Consider the following 15,405-nt stretch of genomic DNA (forward strand, 5'->3'; position numbering starts at 1 on the left):
TCTTTCCTAAACTTATCAAAAAGAAAATCAAGTTATAAGGATAATTGATCTTTGCCCATTGAATGAAGATCGTTAGTGGATAACGATGGCCTTGACGGAAGAAGAATCGATGGAGTAGATGTAGGTCACAACGACCAAACCACTATAATTCAGTTTGTATTTCTGTTTTGCAATTTACCTTAACTGCAAACTACCTTACTTACTTTACATCCACTATACTCTTTCGTATACTTTCAACAAGTTAATATCTTCTGAAACGGGTTTAATCATAATGAGATTTTCAACAACGTAATTTTTATCCATTGCATTAATTAAACCCCCTCTTAGTGCCGACTCGTTCCTAACATATTTGTCATCAAGTAAGTTTGTGCCTCTCATCGTACTTCAAAAAAACTTACAAAGTCAAACATTGATATCCTCGCTAAGTTTGTAAGATTTTGCCTCTCATCATCCTTCAAAAAATTTACAAAGTCAAACATTGATATCCTCGCTAAGTTCCTAATCACATTAAATCTTTTGGATTTTGACGTGGAAAGAAAGTATATAGAAACATAAAAATAATATAAATATATAATAATTATAATAAAATTAATAAACATAAAATTAAATTTACATGGCTCAAAGAACGAAGATATATGAAATACAACACTCTCTTAATTTAAATCCAAGTCAGAAGCATCTTTTATGCTCTCATCAGTCCCTTACATTATTTCACATAAAATATTAAAAAAATAGTTTCGTTTTCTATAAACCCTCTCAAAATATATATTTTGTCTCCATTCTTCTCATTATAAAAGTCTTAATATATTTATGATATTTATAAAACAATCAAATATTCAAATATTTTTATGCTCAAATCGTAAGATTGAACATGTAAAATATAATTAAGCATGATTGAAATATAAATTATCATAGATCGACAATAGGATGCGTGTTTTTTAATGCCATCATCGTATAGTATACCTTGGATGTTCGTGATCGATGAAGTATGGATCAATTAAGAGGCGAGACACATGATCTCATATGTTATCATGTGATTTATAAGATCATTAGGAGGTCCGATTATTATATAAAAAATTATATATTTCTCTTAAAAAGTTTATGATATAAATTTTTAAGATATTTAGGAGTTATATATATAAAAGATAATTATCTCCAAGATTTTCCAAGATATGAATTTTCTTTCTGTTAGAATCAAATTAGATCTTTGATATATTTTATCATATATAAATTGAGCCATAAAATTAGTTCTTGAACTAATTTAATTACTATTTAAAATTCAAAAGTAATTATCGATCGGTGACGATGGCGTGGGTTTAAGGGTACAAAACAAGGGATGGGGTTTGGTGTGCGTGATGCATTTCCAGGGTCGATGCTCATCAATCTCTCTTGCAATAATGCTCTTCCGATGTCATTATAACTCGAGCTCTTGCATGCTGTTGATGAACTGATGCGTCGTGACTGATGAGTCAGCATGACTTGGTTCACGGGTCAATGTCGGGAGTTTTCGGTCGGGTGAGCTGGTTGCCGAGGTCGATCGTGCCCTTCGGACGGGGTGCTGCTGTCGGAATGTTAAAAGTGCCTCTTTCAATCGAGATGGTCCCACCTTAGGGAGATTCGCTTTCCTGCACAGAAGGTCCCTGTCGAGTGTTTTCCGACTATGGCCCATCCGACGAGTAAATCAGTGGTGGGTTAATCTCTCTCTCTCTCTCTCTCTCTCTCTCTCTTTTGCCTCCCCCTAGGTCGGATGCCGATTAGGGTTTTTTATACTACTATACGAGGGTCGGTCGTATACGGGTTTGGCGTGGTGATCGATTCTCGATAGGTGAGATAGTATCTTTGTGCGGTCGCCGTCCCAGAGTGCGCGGAACGACGCCATGCGACACCGTCCTGAGCTTTCCAGGTCGGGACGTACCGAGTAACGCCTTGGTACAGATTCTGGCCTGGCGCGTGGAGGTGCTCCTCTTGTTGACTTGGCTGTAGCATGGCATGGCGTTAGTCGTGACGTGGCCTAGATTCGAAATATACCTTATCACATCCTATTACGTGTCTCAGCGGTATGATAACCTTTTTGGCAGTGTCGGATCAATATAAAATTTAAAATGATAAAATTTTTGTTTCTATAATCCAAACCCCTCTTTCCAATTTAGCATAAGCTATCGGTGAAAATCGATCGGTTATGGTCGCCTGGCTGTGGACGAGGAGTCAGCATGACTGGGTCTCTCTACGTCATGGTCAGGGAGTCAGCACGGCGAGAGTCGATTCTAGATGCGCAGGGTAGCCTGGTCTAGCACTCGGGTCTCGGGAGCTAGCGTCGGTCATCTCGAATCCGATGCCGCCCTTTATCTTGGGATCCTCGATGCGTAGGGTCTTTCGCATCTCCATTCGTGCGTCGGGTTGGGTTGAAACCTTGTCTCCCGAGAGTAACCTTTGTTAGTCATAGGTGCCCAGCAAGCCAATCACGTGAGTGATGGCACGTGTGACTTAATATAGAATCTCTTTACTTATTATATTTTGGCATATATCACTTTATAACTATTGCATAAATGCATACATATATTGTGATGTCCTTGGATTTGTGCAATGGGAATCGGATCGTGATGAGATCACGATAATAAGATCGATTCACCTTTAAACACATATCCTAAATAATCCCTGTCATAGGTTACTCGAGAGGGATATCGTGATAACCGGACAAACTGGTGTGCTGTATACCTGTCCATATGATGGATGCAGCTGGTCTCATAGCTGCTTGTGTAGGGACACTAGGGATACAGTACAGGTGCTCATTGGAGAATGAGTTCACTGATTGATCCGCTTACGGAATGCTGGATGGTTGATGAGGTCTTATTGTCAGACAGCGATTTCGTAGTCCTAGTGGTGTATTTGGTCCTTAGACTTGAGACACCAAGGATGTCCTGTATAAGTGCTCCACTCTTTGATACCAGACTTATAGGTTTGGCTGTCCCAGATCTAGTACAGTTGGTCATTGGGAGTGGTAGTCGACCTTACGAGGGCTATTGAGTGTCGATAGAGGATCATCCACTCTCGGCGTCATGAGAGGAATATCTCATGTGTTCTTACTCAGACGAATCCCTGGCTAGGGTCATTCGGGTTGAGAGAGAAAGAGTTCTCCGGGAGAATCCGATTAGAGCGAGACTCGAGAAGAAACCGTATGGGTCTGACAACACCATGCTCGATATACGGTCTCTGAAATATTAGATGGATGAGGGACTATAGGTACACGGTAACTGAGGACAGACAGGTCCAATGGATTGGATTCCCCTGTATCGTCTGGGGACTACGGCGTAGTGGCCTAGTACGTTCGTAGTCGATGAGTCGAGTGAATTATTACAGAGATAATAATTCACTGAGTTAGAAGGAGTTCTGACAGGTATGACTCACGACCATCTTGATATTGGGCCTAGAGGGTCACACACATATGGTAGGCATTGCGATGAATAGAGGTTCGGATATGAGATATCCGACGGAACCCTTGTCTTATTGGATGCAGATCCAATACCCACTAGGGGATGACCCATTACGGTTTGACAGGGGACCTCTATAAATAGGAGGGATTCAGAGCCCCGTAGGCTAGAGAGCTTTTGTTTGCCTTTTCCTATTCTCCTCTCTATCTCCACATCTGAGTAGGCCTGGAGTTTTGAGAAGCGTCGTCGCAACCCTGCTGTGTGGATCACCGCTAGAGAGGAGGATGCTTGACCTCCTTCACCCTCTCCTAAGGATCTGCAAGGAAACACGGATATACGATCTCTCTAGGTAACACAATATACTCTATACGCAGTTTTATGTTTCGCGGATTTTTGCGTACCAATCTTCGCACGACGACGAACATCTCTTTGGGAATCGAGGATTTTGTTTTCTTGTTCTTCCGCTGCGCATGTGATGTCGCCCCCAAGGATTTCCCAACAACCTTTGATGCCATTGGGCTCCTGCACACAGGCCGAGATTGGGAGGGAAATTTCCTAATCTGACCCCTCATATGTTTAAGTTACCTTTCCGTTGAATGAGTGAGAATAGAATGTGTGAGTAAAAAGCCTCTCCTATGTTGGCCAGACAATGGGCTTTTATGCCTACCTATGGGGGTTGGCTATTACCAGCCTCTTAATGGCAATTGCCCTCTTAAATGGTGAACCATACCTTCCACGCTGACACCAGTTGTCCTGCGTGGCATTGTACCTGAACAGAGTTGTCATTGCCTTTGTGGGGTAGAGGCATACTCGAGCAACGTCGTTCCATTCCTTGCGGGGATGACATCGTACCCGAGCAATGATGTTGTCACACCTGAGCGACGTCGTTCCATTCTTTGCGGGATGGTGTTGTACCCGAGCGATGCCATCGTCATACCCAAGCGGCGCTGTTCCACTCTTCGCGGGACGACATTGTATTGACGTGGTGTGCCACACCGACTTCGAAACTTTTCATTGACACTGAAGTGGGGAACAATAGTTTGTATCATCCCCAACAAAACTTGGACTTCGTGTGTTAGGGTAAGGAACGCCTCGGCAAAGATGGGAGGTTGAGCAGTAGCGATCTTGGGAGGCAATAACCCCGGATTAGTGAACAACTGCCAATAGCGGCTCGGGGTCATTGCGGAGCTATTCGCCTCTTGCCTCGGGGGAGGTGGGAGTTGTTCTTCTAACCCAAGAGTTGAGTGGGTCGGGAGGTGCTCGTTGCTTAAGTGTTCGGTCAGGTTGCCTAACTAGGGCTAATCTTGCGACATTAGGGCTCTCCTTCTAGTGCCAAAATATTGGTGAATCTTTATACTGTGGTCGAGGTGTCAGCACGGCTCGGTTTAGTCCCAGATGTACAAGGTTGCCCATGTGGATGCTCAAGTTGTGAGGGCGAGCATCGAGTCGGGTCGAGTTCAAGCCTCGTCTCCCGAGTGCGGTCTTCTCTCTTGGCGAGTGGCCTACTTCTCCGTCATTAGACTCTTGCACACAAGTCGAGGTCGGGAGGGGGGATTTTCCGACTCGATCCATCCGAAACTTAAGTTAGCTTTCGGTGAAATGAGATAGAGTTGATCGTATAAGGTCCTCCCCCTCCTAGTTAAGGAGGGTTAACTTTTATACTTACGAGGATGAGTTGGTCGTGTTATGTCAATTAACTACGGCGGGCTTCTCGGACGATCGACTTTAGCTTCTGTACGAGCTTCGATTGACCTGCATGGATCGACGTCACATAGTGCTGCCCCAAGCTTTCTGAGACGATTGTACCGTGATGATGTCCTTTGTACGGAAGGGGCGGCAAGCGGCTGCCCGCCATGTGTGTGCTGTGCGTCATGTACTTGAGATTCCACGCATGCATCATTGTGTCTGTTTACCTAGGTTCATGTGGGTGATGCCAAAATATGTCTTATCGGATCATAATCTGAATAAGAATATAAAATTTAATATAATAAAATTTTGTTCGGAGGGATTTTTTTTTTTAAATTTCGAATCTTGTTTTTTTATTTAAAATAATAATAAAAGTTAATTAAAAAGTGAACGCGAGGCCAACCGTTCGGAGGGAGGCGAACGACAGCATCGAGTTCAAGCGAACCATCGTGTGCAAGGATAGTTCTGGTCACAGTCCCGCCGGTCGCACACACATGCAGCTCAAAGCAGGAATACTGCATATCCGTCTGAAATCTGAAGGGTCTTATTTATGAGCAATTCCTCGTTTTCTTATTATTTTTTTTCTCGCCCATTTCGCGGCGCCCATTCTCGAAGCAAAACCCTAACTGTTCCCTGTTGGATTCGAACACCCAAAAGATTAAATACCTCTCTTAGATTCGCTCCCCACCAACCCATGCCCTAGGTTCGAATTTTCTCATTTCATTATTCCTCGCGATCTCGGCTGCTTTGGACGAGCCCATTCCGTACTCCGTTAAAAATCGTTCACATTCCTTAGATCGCCTTCCCGACTTCGGAATCTCCGTCTGCTTCTTGTATGTATCTCTCTCTAGCTTCTCCAATCGAACTGGCATCTGGGTGCTGATGGATTCTAGCCGAGGAAGCTCGGATGAGTTGAAGAGGACAAATAAGGGCAGATCGAAGACGAATTGCATGGCAAAAGAAAGCCTTTTGAAGCAGAGTGAGTGTTCTTGGAAACCGCCACCCGTGCGTTCGTCTTCTGGTTTTTTCTCGCTTTGATTGGGGTTTTTCTGTGTTTTTTTTTATTTTTTGCAGAATCCCCGGCTGAGTTCTTCGCTGAGAACAAGAACATAGCTGGATTCGACAATGTAAGCTCTTCCAGTAGCTCTGTTCTATCAATGATTTCGTTTGGCCTGTGCGTTTTGCTTATTTTTTTGGCGGTGTGGTCTCTGTATTTTCACCTTGAAAATTTTAAATCAACCTATAAGTTAGGAAGTGTATTTCTGATCAAGTTGAGTTTTCTTTTTCTTTCTATTTGTCCTCCAGCCTGGAAAATCATTATACACAACCGTGAGAGAACTTGTGGAAAATGCTCTTGATTCGGCCGAGTCTATTTCTCAGCTCCCAGATATCGAGTTAATAATGTTAGTGACTTGTCCATGACTATCTTGATAGTTATCTGGTTTGCCGGTAGCCCACTAAAATATTGATATCCCATGATGTCTTTGATGCATAGAGAAGAGATCACTAAGAACAAATTCAACACAATGATTGGTCTTGTTGATCGACAGCGGGTTGATGAAGAACTTTATGATGATTTTGAGACTACTAAGGCTCGTGAGGTGTGTATTTTGGTCATCTAACCTCTATTTGTTTAAAATTATGTTATCTATTCAATTGTTTTGCTAGAACATGAATGCGATCTATGGTTACGGTGGTGCTTCTGCAGCTCTCAATCTTTAGAACCTATCTCTCTTGATTTCACAAATAATTTTGTTTTTTTATATTGTTGTAGAAGCGTCTTGCCAAAGAGGCACGTATGCAAGAAATTCAAGCTAAGAATGTTGCCCTTGGGAAGAAGCTGAAAGAACCTCCTGCTATCAAGGGTGGGAAAGGTCGAGGTGAAGCATCATTCTTTAAAGTAACCTGTAAGGTGGCTTTCAAATCTAAAACAATGAAAAAATTCTGCTGTCATTTCAAAACACATCTTATTTTATTCATTCCATTTGTATCCTCCAAGACTGGTTTTTGCTCCCAGAGAAATCACCAATTTTGTGGTTGTAATGAATATCTGATGCAGGATAACGGAAGAGGGATGCCACATGATGAAATCCCAAATATGTTTGGAAGAGGTATGATGCCATTCGTTTGTCTGTAATGTTTGCGGTTGATGAAATTTATAAAGCTAACTTAATTGGGTCCCTTTCAGTTCTCTCTGGTACAAAATATGGGTTAAAACAAACACGTGGGAAATTTGGACTTGGTGCAAAAATGGTATGTTTTTATTTGTTGGTTTCCTCCTATGACATTAGTATGATACGATCAGTTTATCTAGTTGTTCAACAATGTTTATAAGTGAATGTAATTCTGCGTGAAACATGTATGCAGGCATTCCACATTTATAGATGTTCTAATGCAAGTTCAATTTACAAACTGTTGGTAACAGTACAGAGTTTCAATCTTTTAATTTTCACCATAGAATGCAACTTTTTGTCTTCAACATACTTGATTCTATAGAAGATCAATATTACATTCCTCATTGAAATGTAACATTTGTTAAGTTTTCAAACAAGACTGACTCATGTTTTTATTCAACCCTAGAGTCATTAGGGCCTTACAATCCAATAATTAAGATGGCTAGGGAGGATACTGATTAAACTGATGTTTGTTTTGTATTATGCTGTTAAATATGGTATCTCCTCATGTTCAATCCATCTAATTTTCAAATAATTCGTGCTTCCAGTATTCTCTGTTCTAATTTTAATGAGGAATCACTAATTATTAAAGTACAGATTCTTAAGATCCCCATGCTTTTCTCTGTGATTGTATACCATCCTGATCCTGACAACGATGATTATGACTTCATTAGTATTCTAAAACATTAGTTCTAATGTCACCCTTCTTGCTCTTGATACCTTTTCTAAACTGAGCGACTTATTCATGGAGTATAACAGGCATTGATTTGGTCTAAGATGAGCACAGGGCTTCCCATCGAGATTCTGTCAGCTACAAGGGGCCAAAATTATGCATCTTTTTGTCGATTAGACATCGATATACATCAGTAAGTACATTGCCTGGAATAAATATTTGTTTGAGAACAGGCTTGATAGACTATTGCATTTACTTGTCGTTTTTCAGGCATTTTATATGTTTGTTGATGTTATTTCCTGATATTTTGTGTTTTCTGCTGCTCAGAAACATTCCTCATGTTCATCTACATGAAAAAAGGGAAAACAAAGACAAGTGGCATGGAGCTGAAATTCAAATTATCATCGAGGGCAACTGGACTACTTATCGTGTGAGTGGTGCTTCTGTTACTTTTTTCATGTTTGGACCATTAAAACTTTTGTGATAAAGAATGAAAATGCAAATAGTTTGGTTGTTAATCTTTAACGACCTTATTTGATTATCCAGTCAAAGATTCTTCATTATATGCGGCAGATGGCTGTGATCACCCCTTATTCTCAGTTCTTTTTTAAATTTATTTCAGGCATTTCAGAGTAAGTTATGTTTCAAAATTCATGTTTCCAACTTTATTTCCTCATATATATGACTGACATTTTTTCATTTGTTTGGTTATTCAGAAAGAATTTGACAATTAGATTTGCACGAAGAACAGATGTAATGCCTCCAGCTCCTCTTGAGACAAAGCACCACCCCTCTGCTGTTGATATACTACTCATCAAACGCCTTATTGCAGAAACTTCAAAGCAAACACTTCAGCAATTTCTTCAACATGAATTTGTAAATATAAGCAAGTCATATGCTGAACGTTTAGTGGGTAAGTATTTGATTCTAATGGCTATTGACTTTTACTGCACATGAAATTAATAATACATGCTACCATTGAATAAATTGCTGCTGGAAGGTTCAGAACTTTGTGAAGACCCCTTCTTCAGTTTTAGTACTCATCAAATCCCTGATTGGCTAGGTTCTTACCTTTTTATGGGTTAATAATTCTTTATATCCTATTGGAGTTCCCATTTGGTTATTGATTTTAGGACTTATTATTAAACTTTTGGTGAAATAACAAAAGTGCTGAATTTTAGCTCTTTCATTTTTTTCTATGCTTTTGAAGAATCGACCCTGGGTTTTATGTGATAAAAGAAATTTCTCCTATAGGTGATTAATCACATCATGTGGGGACCAAATATGTCAACGATCTTATCATTAGCCAAAAGTTTAGCTTCTTTTCACAGTTGTGATATCCTGATTGAGTTACATGTTGCACAATACTCCTTGGCTGCCATTTACATCAAAAGGTTGCTTTGCTGCATGCTGACCACCTATTGGCCTCAGTTCATGAAAACGGTTATCTTTTTCCAGTTTTGGTCGATATTGGAATAAAACATTTTATCATTTTTAGGTTAACTTTATGCTCTTCGGTTTAGGACATTAAAATTTTCTAAAATTCTAGTAAATTTCAAGAGAATAGAAATATAATGGATTCTTTTCTACTGTTTGGAGCCAGAAGTTATATTTATTATTATAAAAAAAGATTGACGAAAGGTAAATAAGTTCTAACTTTTTTTTGGTGAAAGAAAGTTAAAATCCTATTAATCCAAGAAAAATAAAACAATAAATACATTGACATGGTTCATTTAGCTTATGCAACAAAATGCTGAAGAATTAGACTCTTCTAGCGACCTCAGTCTAGAAAGGTATTGGGGGGTCTCATAGGCTGCTAACAGTCTTTGTCCAGGCTGATGCAAGTTGTCATATCCACATAGATCTTTGGAAGCAAAGCTTTTGGATAAATGGCTTAGAAGGCATTGATGATGGGTTGGAAGAGCATGGGAGTATTAGCATTTCCAAACTTTTTAAAAGCTTGGGATTGGTTTTGGTTTGCTTTGGCTGAAGTGGCTGAAATTAGACCAAAAGTGGTTCAACTTAGGTGGATTTGACCAAAAACTGAACTGAATTTGGTTTGTGTGCTCTCCAGAGCTGATTGGCATGCCTACTGCCTTGAAGAGTAAGATAAAGGCCTATTCAACTAATATCTCTTTTTCTGTAATGCAAGTTGTTCTGCTCCGTGCCATAAACCCAACGTGCATTTGTTCATGCTAAGTTTAACTATGGACATAGTTAGAGCACCAATAATTTGTCCCATTATGTACCGGTGTGGAATAGTCATTTTAGCCAAAACTTAACAAATGTTGGCATATTATGTGCCACATGAAATGTAACCTTTTGTGCTACCTATTGCACATATGGTGCCAATTTGCACATGTATTTGCTAAGTTCTATACGGGGATACTAGAGCATAGGTGGCACTGATATCCTTTGTTTATCTTACTGATGTAGGCTGAGTCTGTATTATCATACAGTTAAGGGTGCCTCTAAAATTATGGCACCTGTAAGGTACGGACAGCACCTGTTGTATATGGCTGCACTTTTAATAGCATTTCTTGCCATCTGGATATCTCATGAAAAGTTAGAACTCTTAAATCTCACACAAGTTGTTATTCCAGTAAAAGGTAGTGACTAGAACATTACTTCCTATTCTATTGTCTGTTCTCCAGGGGAAATGGGCCCTGATTTTGGTCCAAAAATGGCTGTGAAAAATCTAACATCTCATCAAATTGTTCGGATTCATCAACTATTTCGTCAGGCTAAATTTGATGATCCTAGTGGTGATGTAAGTTGTGCGTTGTTTCTCATTAGACTCTGAAATTGAGTATGTATTTCTCATGCTATTTTGATTAGAACACTTTCTGGACTTACTACGTTGACAGTGTCTTAGTCCAGCAGGGGAATACAATCTCCGTCTTGGAATCATTAAGGAGCTGCAGCCAGACATGGTTGCCACATGTTCAAGCAGGTTGTTATCTTCATTTGGATGAAAACTGCTACACATTTCTGCTTCCTGTTATGCATACAGGACCTGTTACCCAAAAGTTGAATTAAATTGTTGCATCATGGTCATCAATTGAATCAGCCGATTCTTGTGGGAATTAGTTTTTCTTTTCTTTACTTTATTAAATTGTGGATTTTCTGATAATACCTCTCTAAAACCTGGTTGCAAATTCAGTCCCCAGGTTTTTGAAGGGCATCCATTCATTGTTGAAGCTGGAATTAGCCTTGGCGGAAAAGATGTAAAACAAGTAAGAAATTCTACATTCTTAATGGTTTATTTATAAGAAATATTTGCAGCCATGGGTTGTCCTCCCATATGAGTAATATTAATTACTCTTCATGCATCTTGTAGGATGAATGCAATATTCCTTTTACACCAAAGAAGTATAATGCTTTGTAAAGACTACTCCATTCCTGTCTCTTTGATATCTCTTAAACAGCCCCCAACCTAACTCCCGCCCTCTTTCCCTTTTTGAAATGCAACCATATCTTGGTTATATTTTATTCTCAGAAAGAACAATATACCAATTTCCTGGTTCAAAGGCTCTCTATTATATATGTTCTACATGTGTGTGTGTGTATATATATATATATTGTTATTCATGACCGTGTTGTTCTTATTCATAGGTGTACTTTTAGCACATATGAGAGATGGGATTTAATTGCAAGATTTGCTAAGATTCCGTGGCTGGCTTTTCATGCTATATCGTTTGAAAGTTCTTGTGCTGCTTTCCTGAACAAACCACAATCTTGTGCAAGCACACTTAACGCTTTGTTGGCATGATAAACATTGGGCTTTGTGAAGCTGCAGTTGTTTAATTTTAGGGAGAAAAAACCCATTGGAGTTCATGCTTATTGTGAGTTAAATGCTGATGACGTTACTGATATTCAAGAATGATTTTTCATCTCTTGTACCAATCATCTCAAGTTATCTATTTTTCTTATCACTACATTTTTTACCCGCTCTCTTGAAGATGCCCGCTGCCTAGTAAATCCTTCATGGTCATGACAGGTTGTGTTTAAGGAGTTGCAATAACCAGGATGTTCCATTTTTTGTGATAGGGTCTTAATATATTCCGTTTTGCAAATCGTATACCACTTTTATTTGAGCAAGGAGCAGACGTCGTCACAAGAACTGCTATGAAAAAGATCAAGTTTGGATTCTTTGCCACACAATTATTTAGTAAATTACCATATGTTCATTCTTTTCTTCTGATATAATAATTATTTATCATCTTGTTCATTGTAGCTGGAGTAGTTACAAGATCAATCAGATGCAAGATAAAATTGGTGTGTTTGTAAGCATTGTAAGCACAAAAGTACCCTTCAAAGGAACTGGGAAGGAATATATTGGAGATGATATTACTGAAATTTCTTCAGCAGTCAAGGTATCAAAAAACTTCACACCTTAGTGGCCTATAAAGAGAAAATAAACTAATATGATCCCTGCGTCCAAATATGCAGTCTGCTATCAAACAATGTTGTCTTCAACTGAGATCTAAAATAGTGAAGAAACTTCAAGCTCGTGAACGACAGGAGAGGAAACGCAATCTGACCAGGTAATGCAATTATGAAATTGAGATTCTTGCATCAAAAGCTTATTGGTGATTTATCATTATGATTGCCATAGCCATGAAGCTTGTGATGCAAATTTAAGTTTTTAAACTTTTCTATTTTTGAATTAAATATCCAAGGTGTCTGCTTGTTTCAGTATGATAGTTGATTGCCTCAGCTTAAATCTTCTACATATCTGCATGTATTTGTGTGTGTGTGTGTGTCTACTGTTTTAAAGAAATATCTCTGGAGCTTCAGGTGTAATGCAGCTGGGTTTATCAAAAATTCAGATGAAGTTCGTTTGATGAGTTTGCCTGTTTTTTGAGGTTGACAAGTGTTTGACTAGATTATTGCAGCAAACCAGAGTTGAACAGTGGCATCTTGCATTTATGCCCAGCCATTCACACACATGTAAAAAGATTTATATGGTTGGATGCCTTCCTGATGTTTTTTCTATGGCAGGTACATTCCAGATGCTTCAAGAGCCATCATGGACGTCCTTGAAGAAATGGCTCAGAATTATGAACCGAAGAGGCAGCGCTTTGACAAAGAGGACGATGAACTTTTAAATAAAATAGCATCTAAGGAGATAACGGAGATGACCTTCGGAGAAAGCCTTTCTCAATATGTTGAGCAGGTAATGTCTTGATTGACTTAATTTTGTCGTCTGTCATCATCATGGCAGGTTCAGCCACTGATGCTAGGAGTTATCCTAGCATCATCGATTGGTTATACACGTATTGGCACTTAAAAGATCTCTAGAAAACTATTTATTATTTAAACAACTTGTATCTGGACTAATTGCTACGGAAAATTCATGTTAATCAGTGCTTCGGCTGTCTTCTTGAAATGTTCTTCCGATGATACATTTTTCATTATGCATCAGCTAAAAGAGTAATTTCTTCTATCGGTTCAGGTGGATTATGAGATGGCCTTGGAATATGCTACACAAAGTGGAGCAAGCGAGGAACCAAGGGAACCCATTTATTTAAGTTCACTCGAAGGCTCCTACAGTTACGTGGACCTTCATAGCCCTGTTTTCGTTTTTAGACTAATTACTTAGTAGTTGATTTATTTTTGGTTATTTTTGAAGAAAAGATTCGTTCATGTTGAACTTGAAGAAATAAATCTTGCTCTCTTCCATTTCTTCAGAAGAGAGTCAGCTTATGTTGTTTCAATTTAGATTTCAATCTGCGGCAGCTCTAATCACAAGTGCATGTGGACCAGACTCGATTGTGTTGTCTGTTGGGGAACAATTTGAAGTTTCAAAAACCACACCGAAGCTGAGTGATCATACCGAAAGGCTGAATCTGCACCAGTACTTATGCAGAAGAGAGAAAAACTTGATAACCGCTGGCTGATACAGGCTCTAGAATGATTGACCGTGTTCTTCCTTGGTGATCAATCATGTTCCAGGAACAAGCGCATCTCTCTTCCCTAGAGAAGAGCACTCTACAGAATCAAGGCTCTTTTTTGTTTGCTTGTTTGTTTATTTAAGGTAAATCATCAGATATGACAAAATCTGCATGGTGCGTTTGTGTTGTTCTTATGACTACTAACTATTATATGAATCGTTTGCGCAACGGGGCGCTGGAGAACGAGCCCAAACCCTGTGTGCCTTCCATTTCATAGATCCGTGCATTTTCATTGGCTAGTTTTTAGAAATAACAAAGATCCTACTCACACGGTTTATTAGGAGAAAATCGTTTTGTTTTTTTTTTCTGTTTTTGCTCGCCTCCTCCTGATGCGCTGCAGCGCACTTGAATTCATAGGTTAGCTGGTCTCATGCTTGTTAAAGGGATCAGTGAAGTGAACCTTCCCATCTTAATCCTGAGGATGCCGCCAGCATTCAGTTGATTCAGCATTCTATAACCTTTCATGCTATCTAGCAGCAATAACTTTTGCAGCACGAGTGATGGAGGGCTGGCCAGATCGATTATTCACGGACGGCTGTTCCGTAGAATTGTTGACGGTTAGTTATCCTCGTACTAAGAGAGGTCCAAATTTCAATCGAACTCGCCGATCGAGTGCCCGAAGATTTGTACATGCGTACGTCTGGAGGCCCATCTTTGCTATAATTTCGTTGGTTGGGCGATGTTTACGAGTATGATTTGAGCACACCAACCGGTGTCTATTTCGTAAATGTTGGAAGCGTGCATCGTGTGGCAAAAGGCCAATGCCCATCGCCCACGGGAGGAGGAGGACGGTTGGTTTTCTTTCTTCATCGTTTTCAAAGAAATAATCCGTTTTCCTGGCGCTTCCAATTTCGAGGTCAGGGGTGGTAAAATGGCCGAGGCAAAAGTGAAGCGGGTCCCATGCTCTCTGCTTGCTTCCCCCGAGGAACACAGAGCGAAAAGAAAGCAGCGCACGTCCTACAGCTGGATGCCACTCTTAACAATGGTAGGAGCTGCAGAAAAGGCCAAAGGAAGGCCGAGTCCTTTCTGTCTACCGGAATTGGATATTTACCCATAAAGACACCAAATACTCGAGCACTAAACGAGGAGCAGTAGATACAACAAGATGGATCGACTCGATGGACCGGTTTATGATTTTGTCGGCGTAAAAGATCAGATCATTTTGTAAGGCGAGAACTGGCCTTCCACCAATTTAATTTGTCGGCGTAAATTAGATGGTGGGAGGTCGTTTCTACGTGGTCGGGTATCCAGTTCCCATCACGGAGGGGAAGAGTCGTCGAAGCTGCTGGCATCCTTAATTTCCGTCGGAGCGCGCGACATATGCAATCGAGTCCGCATCGAACGGTGAGGCAGGGCCTGATCACCTCAATCTTTTACGGTCTTGTATAATACAACGAGAAAGAGGTATGTATGGCTTGTACACGCACCCAAGCTAAAATAAACGATGTCGATTTGAGATTCGAACCCACCCGAGGAATGAATGCATT

At 40.0% G+C, this 15,405-nt stretch overlaps 1 protein-coding gene across 3 annotated transcripts; it reads left to right on the forward strand.

Annotated features, from left to right (window-relative positions):
* The first annotated feature begins 5,538 nt into the window (after positions 1 to 5,538).
* Positions 5,539 to 14,134, forward strand: LOC135582637 (DNA topoisomerase 6 subunit B-like). Of its 3 annotated transcripts, XM_065132125.1 has the most exons (20): positions 5,539 to 6,093; positions 6,189 to 6,241; positions 6,420 to 6,517; positions 6,610 to 6,715; positions 6,889 to 7,026; positions 7,174 to 7,225; positions 7,303 to 7,367; positions 8,048 to 8,154; positions 8,289 to 8,391; positions 8,508 to 8,593; positions 8,678 to 8,874; positions 10,616 to 10,731; positions 10,829 to 10,914; positions 11,125 to 11,197; positions 12,012 to 12,103; positions 12,199 to 12,337; positions 12,414 to 12,508; positions 12,966 to 13,140; positions 13,420 to 13,516; positions 13,731 to 14,134. In XM_065132125.1, exons 1-20 carry the CDS (start codon positions 5,997 to 5,999, stop codon positions 13,862 to 13,864), a joined length of 2,109 nt encoding a protein of 702 aa, XP_064988197.1. In that variant the 5' UTR covers positions 5,539 to 5,996; the 3' UTR covers positions 13,865 to 14,134. The 3 variants fall into 3 exon arrangements, with proteins under 3 accessions (XP_064988197.1, XP_064988870.1, XP_064989490.1); XM_065132798.1 differs by lacking the exon at positions 13,731 to 14,134 and having other exon boundaries at positions 5,541 to 6,093; positions 13,420 to 13,715; XM_065133418.1 differs by lacking the exons at positions 5,539 to 6,093; positions 6,189 to 6,241 and having other exon boundaries at positions 6,443 to 6,517; positions 6,615 to 6,715.
* The last annotated feature ends 1,271 nt before the right edge of the window (positions 14,135 to 15,405 follow it).

Source organism: Musa acuminata, chromosome BXJ1-1 (assembly GCF_036884655.1).
Source record: "Musa acuminata AAA Group cultivar baxijiao chromosome BXJ1-1, Cavendish_Baxijiao_AAA, whole genome shotgun sequence".
Taxonomy (NCBI): domain Eukaryota; kingdom Viridiplantae; phylum Streptophyta; class Magnoliopsida; order Zingiberales; family Musaceae; genus Musa; species Musa acuminata.

What these genes read in the sequence shown, in the direction of transcription:
- LOC135582637 (XM_065132125.1), top strand. Translation starts at nt 5,997, where the DNA reads ATGGATTCTAGCCGAGGAAGCTCGGATGAGTTGAAGAGGACAAATAAG. An exon ending in CCCAAATATGTTTGGAAGAG is followed by an intron (nt 7,226 to 7,302) that starts GTATGATGCCAT and finishes GGTCCCTTTCAG; the next exon opens with TTCTCTCTGGTACAAAATAT. An exon ending in TTCACTCGAAGGCTCCTACA is followed by an intron (nt 13,517 to 13,730) that starts GTTACGTGGACC and finishes CATGTGGACCAG; the next exon opens with ACTCGATTGTGTTGTCTGTT.